The sequence below is a fragment of the Solanum tuberosum genome, unplaced genomic scaffold (assembly GCF_000226075.1).
Source record: "Solanum tuberosum cultivar DM 1-3 516 R44 unplaced genomic scaffold, SolTub_3.0 scf00034, whole genome shotgun sequence".
In the NCBI taxonomy this organism is placed as follows: Eukaryota; Viridiplantae; Streptophyta; class Magnoliopsida; order Solanales; family Solanaceae; genus Solanum; species Solanum tuberosum.
Window position 1 is genome coordinate 1,627,970 of NW_006238962.1, and position 8,310 is coordinate 1,636,279.

The 8,310-nt window shown below is 29.6% G+C and overlaps 2 protein-coding genes across 4 annotated transcripts in view; both read right to left on the reverse strand.

Moving 5' to 3' along the window:
• LOC102589619 (5'-3' exoribonuclease 3-like) overlaps positions 1 to 2,141 on the reverse strand; it is a 25,407-nt gene extending 23,266 nt beyond the window's left edge. For all 3 annotated transcript variants that reach the window (XM_015306609.1, XM_015306608.1, XM_015306607.1), the window contains exon 1: positions 1,835 to 2,141. In XM_015306609.1, the coding sequence (XP_015162095.1) occupies positions 1,835 to 2,038 (204 nt within the window). In that variant the 5' untranslated portion in view covers positions 2,039 to 2,141. The remainder of the gene's footprint in view (positions 1 to 1,834) is intronic.
• Positions 2,142 to 5,507: 3,366 nt separating this feature from the next.
• On the reverse strand, positions 5,508 to 6,123 carry LOC102589956 (auxin-induced protein 6B-like). The gene has a single exon (XM_006342511.2). It carries the CDS (start codon positions 6,090 to 6,092, stop codon positions 5,649 to 5,651), a length of 444 nt encoding a protein of 147 aa, XP_006342573.1. The 5' UTR covers positions 6,093 to 6,123; the 3' UTR covers positions 5,508 to 5,648.
• Between the last annotated feature and the right edge of the window lie 2,187 nt (positions 6,124 to 8,310).

The following is an 8,310-nucleotide window of genomic DNA, read 5'->3' on the forward strand; positions in this document are numbered from 1 at the left end:
ATATATAATTCGGTTTTTTTCGGTTTTTCTGTTTTCATTTTTCTAAATCCGAAACCAAACCAAAAAACCAAACAAAGTAACTTATAAATCCAAAACCAAACCAAAAATCCAAAAAACCAATCCAAATTACAATTCGGTTTGATTTGGTTTGGTTTTTCGGTTTAATCCAAATAGTGCACACCCCTACTTAGTATAGATCCATTGTTATGGGGAACTCATGTGTATCTCCTACTACCTTTCCCACGCTAGTGACAGCTCATTTATACATATCTTTTGGCATTTATTTATTTGATATTAATTCCTCATTCCCCATCACTCACCAAAGGATCTTCTGTGAGTACTCTTATCATATGCTTTCAATTACTTACCATATATAAATCTTTCTTCCTTATGCAATAAATTACTACCAATCTTCTTAGTAAGAATATCTCCTCCTTTGTAGAACGATCGAACATAAATCCAAATTAGTTCTCTGTCACACTTGTTGTATTCGTAAAGCTACACTCTATCACTCTTTCTCAGAGTTTCATTGTATTCCTCATGAGTTCAATGACGCACTAGTTTGCATAACTTTGGCTATCTCCTTCGTTACTATAAATTGGAATTATTTTCTCTTTCTCCATTCGTCGAGAATCGTACCACTTCTTAGAGTAGTATTGACTAGCTTGATGAGCTATTCTATTCCAACCTCTCCAAGATGCTTTCGGACATGTATGGGGTACTATCTTGACCAAAAGTTTTTCCTCAAATACAGCCTAAGTTTACGAGTGTAGCTAAAATTTCTATCGTGCAAAGACAAATTCATGACTTGCAGCATATTAACATCAAAGAAACGACAATAAAAAGAGTACAATAATTGTTTACTAGGATATAATCTGCAAAAAGGGGATTATATCAAAGAAACGTCACAATAATCATTAGAAAACATTTTACCCAAGAAAATTTTTAAAAAACAAAACATTAGACTAAATAAGTAATCTAAGATGTTAATTTGACTGTGAGCCAAATCATTGACATTTGAAAGAAAAATACTAAAAAACGGGTTGAAAAGCTAGTAAAATCTATCAAAGCATAAAATCAATAGTTTAACTAACTTGAATTCTTGTAGGTTGTAACTTGTGAAAGTAGAATCGAAACGAAATGGAATGTGTGCAACATACATGGAAAGCTTGAAAAGTACATTTCAGCATACACAAATTCATGCTCAATTTATATATGAACCACCACCAATTCAAAAATACAACACAACACGCAGTCAAATTCCAACGAAAATTCATTTAAAACACTAACATAACTCAGCAACCAATCATAGAGGACTAGAATTAACTAAAATTGAAAGGTAGAGGACTGGAATGCGTATGCAATCAAATAATACCATTCATATCCAAATACAAGTTATTGTATTCAAGGTTGTTTGGATTACTACATTCCAACACACACAAATTCATACTCAATTCATATAAAAACCACCACCAATTCAAAAATAAAACACAGATACACAGTCAAAATTTAAACGAAAAATCACTTAAACACACACAACTCAGCAACCAATAATCATACAGGACTAAAATTCAAAGAAAGAGTATTGAAATACGTACTCAATCCAATAATACCATTCATATCCAAACACAAGTTATCATATACAATGTTGTTTGGATTAGTAAACTTCAGCATACACAAATTCATACTCAATTCACAACAACTCGCCAATTCAAAAATAAAACACAGACACAGTCAAATTTGAATGAAAATAACATTAAAATAACTCAGCAAGAGATAATCATACAGAAATAAAATTAACTAGAACTGAAAGGGATAGGATTTAAGTGCTTACTCGATCTTCAGGGTGAAAACATGGATGAACAATACCATTCATATCCAAATACAAGTTATCATATTCGATATTGTTTGGATTAGGTTTACTCGTATCAAGTGGAAATTTAATTCCTTCAATAACAGGTGCTTCTTCTTCAATTATATCAACTATAACCATTGAATACTTCTCAGCTAACCATCGGTAAAATGCTGGAACTCCCATTGTAATTGAGCTCTCGAGCAACTGTCAATCGAAAAACCCTAGCTAACCAGCGTTTAACGAAGAATTGCTCCTGTAAGAGAAACGGTTTAAGAGAGAACTAACAATGGCGGGCTCCGATTATAAGAGTAAAGAGGTTAGGGCACAGAATGAATGTGAAAGGACGATAATACCCTTTGATTATATCCACATCACCAAAAAAATAAAAGAAGAAAAAAAGGGACAATACAAAATCTAAGAAAGATACTTCATTAAATTTTTGCATTTTTTTTTTATTCTTTAATTTTGACTTTTAAAATTCAAAAAAGAATAATTTGAACTTCATATGGTATCTGGTCAAAATCAGATAAACAAAAATGACATAAAAAGAATATGGAAAAATCCTTTTGGCCGTAATGATATTTTACCTATGTTATTTTTACCTTTTTGAACATTTTTATCCTTTTAACTTTAATATCTTTTAATTAAAAATGAAAAAAAGATTAGTTTATTTTAAAATGAAAAAGATATTATAATTTTTTTAAATTTCTTGCCAAATTTTCTGGCCATTTAGCATTACCTAAAGAATATTTATTCCACCCTTAATTTCAACAAATTATTGAACCCAATGAATTGTTCCATAGTTTTGAAATTCTTGAATTCTGATCCATGAATCGTTTTTTAATCTTGCAACTCTAGTAAATTCTTAAACTTCATCAATTGTTCCTTAGTTTTCAACTTATAAAATTTTGAACCAAGTTATTGATTTTTAGTTTTGGAACTCCAACAAATGTTTGAATCCCATGAATCAGTTCTTAATTTTGGAGCTCCAACAAATGTTTGAACTCCTGTATTATTTCTTGGTTATGAATTTATAAAAAATTGAGTATTTCTTAATTTTTGAAACTCCAACAAATATTTAAACCCCATATGAATTATTGGGTTTTAATTGTCAAACCTTTGAATTCCAGCACAACTTGTTATATTTTTTACCCCAAAAAACTTTCATGTCAAAAAAATCACTAAATGTTAGTATCTTTTTAAAATAATGCTAATATTTATTTTTATTTGATAATAAATGTCAAAAGTGGCTATTTATTCCATTCCTCCCAAAGTGGCTTCGAAGCCCAAATCATGTCTTATTTGGTACTCCCATTAGACAACCAAAAATTGGGCCTTAACTAGCATAGTCCTTTACACAATTTGTGTCAAATAATATTGAGATTTGAGAACATAACATTTGTAGAATTTCTTTAACAATTTATGCTAGTAAAATCTATTCAATCTTTTAGAGCTAAATCAGATATATTACTCCTCAATTTCTTTTCACGTGACACAGTTGTTGTTCAAATCAATTTATGCATATTTTAATTAATTTTACAAGATACTTGTCATCTTTCACTAACTATTAGATAACCGTGTATATCAAGGCGAGGACAACTAAGAAGAAATCACCTAATGTTTATGTCTCTAACGACAGGATTTGAACTTGAAGGCCTTATAATTCTCAACTCACTTTACTCTAAGCTATATCCTTGGATGTTTTGCTATTGCTTTCTTAACATATATAATTCTATAATTATTATATGACTTGTAGTACTTTTATATAATAGTTTTATTTATTTATTTTTAACTTAAATTAATTGTATTACAAGACCAATTTTTTCATATTATTTTGATATGTTTTATTTGAATCGAGAGTCTATCAGTAATAATATCTCTACCTTTTCAAGATAAAAGTAATATCATGTACACATCACTTTTCTGAAGCCAGTTTATGATTTACACCGAGTATGTTATTATAAACTAACCAAACCTGAATTGGATAGTTTTTTTTTTAACTAGAAAGAAACCTTTTAAAAAGTTTTCATAAACATCAAAAATTCAAGGGGTCAATGCCAGATAGTAGTACATTATATCCTTAAATTAGTACATTAAATCTAAGGATTAATTTAATTAAAGTCAAAAGTTCCAAAAATGTGAGCTGTGTGCCAGCTTCATTATTCTTCTTTTTCCCCAAAAATATTAGTATGAGTTAATTTTATGAAGCTAATTTCATCATTAAATTCCAATCATCACCTACCCCTCCCCAACTCCCCATTTTTATTCGTTCCTAATTTCCTTTTGCTTCACCCAACTCCATTAGCTAACAAGTTTGAATTAATTTTATATACGATTGATCACATATATAATAAAGTTTTATTCAAATGCAAGTTCTATTTCATAGATTATAAGATTGATGTTATGAATGTCAAGTCATTGCGTGAATCACCAACATGAGTTGTGGTGCATTGGTGGGAGTGTTTCACCCTTAATCATGTTGGGTTTTATTTGCCCTGAATTTCTTACCATAAATAGATTTTCGTTTTAGGAAAAGGTTTTCGATTGGCTAGTCCTTTTCTTGTAGGAAAGAGTTTTAGGACTCTATAAATATAGGCTTGTTCCTTCTAACTTAATCAACATTCACAATGTAGTCCTAGGATTTTTGAGAGTTGTGGTTATGGGGGAGAATTTTGTGTACCTCCTTGTATTCCGAGTGAATTGATTGAGGTTGTTTCTCTTTATATTTTGTACTCTCATATTTATAGTGGATTGCTCATCTCCTTTGTGGACGTAGGTCGATTGATCGAACCACGTTAAATCTTTGTGTCTTTTGGTGTGTTTCTCGTTTGTCTTCTTACTCGTGGTCTTTCTAGGTTTGTTTTGCTAGCTTCTGCATTACACCTGCTTATTTCGGTCCTAACAAATCAGAGGTCTCGGATTCGATCCCTAGGTATGGAGGAAATCCTGTTGAGAGCGTCACCCCCGAATGGCCCTGCAGAGCGCAATTCGAATTTAGTCTGAGCTCCAATGTGGGCTCCGGACACCAAATGGAAAACCAAAAAAAAAAAAAAAAAAAGTCAAAACTGCCTACTTACTATCAAGCTTATCATATTACATATTCAATAAAATCGAAATAAAAAACTAAATGAAACTGCCTACTTACTATCAAGCTTATTATAAAATGATCATCCTTTTAGGACTATTATTGGAGATGGTAATTATTTGTTGTCCGGTAAAAAATTACCAAAACAACTATTATACATATATGGAGATCGGGAGAAAATCTACAAGAAATGATAAACGAAGGACGCAAATATGAAGAAGGTTTTATAGTCTAAAAATAACATCATTTTCACAATTTTTTACATGCAAACGAAGGTCATAATATTTGTATAAATCTTTTATCTTTCTGAGACTTCAGTACTACACAACACTGAGCGTGACTTAAACAACATTAAGCACACTACTACTCAACTATTCATTCACTATAAAAAAAAACAATAAATTATCATATCATATTTTATTCAAAATCCATGTATAGTTATGATGTATAGAAGATTGTGAATACTTCTAATTAATTTCTCTACAATTTTTCCATATAATATATCATTAAAAAAAATACTAGTACAAAATAAATGAGCAACATTGCAAATTCTCTGTGTTTTGTAGTACTTGTTTCTTTGTACTTGAATTTCACTCTTAATTCAAAATATAGGACGACTCTGTGTGAGCTAATCAACTCATCCACTTTCTTGCCATCACCAATCACATTTCCACGACTGTCTGTATTCATCGACTTAAAATCTTGAACTCACCATATAGATTTATTATGCAAAAGTGGTCTAGAATCACCCCAAAAATCAATATCACTTCGAATATCCATGTGACAATATCTTTGAAAATCTTCGAAATATTTCATGATATTATTGTTGTTGTTAGCATAGTCGAATCGAGCCAAGTAACGAAGCAACTCTTCGAATAAATATTCGTCACAAGGAATGGCTAATGGGCCAGAGTTAGTAAAACCGTATTCTTCCTCTGTTTGTGACAACAATTTTTTGAACATTGGATGGTTTAAATAAGTGGCACGGACAATAAATCTCTTGCAATTGGGGCCTACTGTGACCGCTACGTGACCCGTAGGCACGTCGCTCGGGACGTGCCTACGGGACGATGTTGTAGCGGCCTTCTTCCTCCAACGTTGCAGCATTTGGCGGAGCTTAACAATATGGCGGATTTTGCTGCAAGAGGACATTTTTGTTAGGAATTTTTTTTATTTTTTTTTGTAATGTTTGAAAGTGTTGGATGAGAAAGTATTGGTTTCAAGGGTAGGAAGGGGCAGATATATATAGTGGAAAGTGCAAAATATATTAAATTATATACATACGCTCTCTGTTTCTTTTTAGTTGTCAGGTTGCGTTTTTCAAAAGTCAATTTGACTAAGAGGTGTTTGGGTTGACTTAAAAGTTGGTCAAACTTACTTCTAAGTCAGTTTTTGACTTCGAGAAGTGTTTGACAAATGTAGAAATAATTTAAAATAAGTTAGAAAGTGTTTGACAAGGTTAAAAATAACTTAAAATAAGTTTAAAATGACCTAAAAATCAAAAGTGGTCTCCCCCTACTTTTTATTTTTTGATTTAAAAGTCATTAAGTTTGACTTTTTATTTTTGACTTAAAAACTATTTTTTAAGGCAATCCAAACGCGCTCTAAGTTTCAAATCTAAACTACATTACATTAATTCCATATTTTAAAATAAAAAATTAGATATTCAAAAACTATATGAAAAGTACTACAAAATGCAATTTTTTTCATATCAATATGATGAAAAATTATATCTTAAAATGTTAGTTAAAGTTCATATCATTTGACTCTAAAAAAAAACTATGACAACTAAAAAGAAACTGAGAAAAAACTTAATCTACGGTAGAACTTTGGATAATTGACAATTTTATATTATTAAATGTGTTTTTTTATGATTTATTATTCCTTAAAAGACCAACATAAGCTGCTCTTTTATTCTGCGGTGGTGGTTGGGCATGTACGAAGATGCTTTATACCCCCTTTAACATTATGGTTTGTTTATCGGAACGAAAATCCTAGAATTAGTTTATTTTATATTTAATAATTGGAATAAAATTGTGAAATAATTTATTTCGAAACTAATTATTTCATAAATTGTAATATTATTTTTATTTCACATTGATATTAAAAATAATTAATTTAAAGATAACTTATTTCCCAACGAAACGAGCAACTATAATGTAAGTCGTTTCATGTAAGAACAACACAAAGAAAAATGTTTGGCATTTGTTTAAGGAATGTTAAAAATTTAGAGGCATGTGCAAAGATGCCTTTAATTACTTTCATTTTCTTTAACATTTCTCAGCTAGCTGCCAATGAATTAATAATAATATATACAACTTATATATACAATGATACGTGAAATGGTAAATATTTCTTTATTTTTAATCAATATTTGAGATTCGAGCTCTAGATATTAAATCGTCTTTTTAAGGAAGCGTTTAACCTTTCAGTAGAACTTTTTGAAGCGAATCCAAATTTAGTCACACTTAACTTCCTGAAAATAAACCACCATTTTACCAAACTACCTACAATTATTTCCACACCAACAAACATACACATAATTTAAGTTTTATATCATCACTAGGGGTGTACATGGCCGAGTTGGTTTGAATTTTTCAAATATCAAACCAAACCATTTGTGTCGAATTTTTTAATTTATAAACCAAACCAATAAAACTCGGGTTTTTCAACCTCGGGTTTTTTTGAATTTTTTCGGGTTTTTTGGTTTTTTGGGTTGTTTTGGGTTTTTCCGGTAAAGTATTCATACAAACATATAATTTACTTGTACTTCAAATATTTCTTTAGTCCTACCAAAATACAACTATCTAAGGTGTTTCTTAAAAAAATAACACAAAATATGATATGATTAATGACACTAAAATATCCAACAAAAATAATAATAATGAAATCGCGTAAAATAAATATTGCAAATTAACAAGTCATAATGAAAATGATCATAATTTAAAAGTACTAAATCATGCTAAAATAAGTTTAATAAGTATTAGATATATGACTAAATATTAAAGGAAATTAAAATTAGATTATTTATTTTAATTGTCTAAACCAATGTAAAACTAAAGAACAAATATTCAATATTATTGCCATTCTTAGTGTTGAATTGATTTTCTTTTTGCATTAATATTAATTTGATTTTGATTTAAGCTTTATAATAATTACCGACATCTGTGGACTATAATCTTTATTGGACCATTCAGAATTCTAAGTTTCAAACTTGAAATAATATATTAAAAGATAAAAACTATGAAAAAGTATAAGAAACATTTAAAAATTATATCAAAGTAAATATTTTTATGTATAAAATAAAATTTTAAAATTACATACATAATGTCGGGTTGGTTTTGTTTTCGGGGTGTGTTTTTTTTTTTTT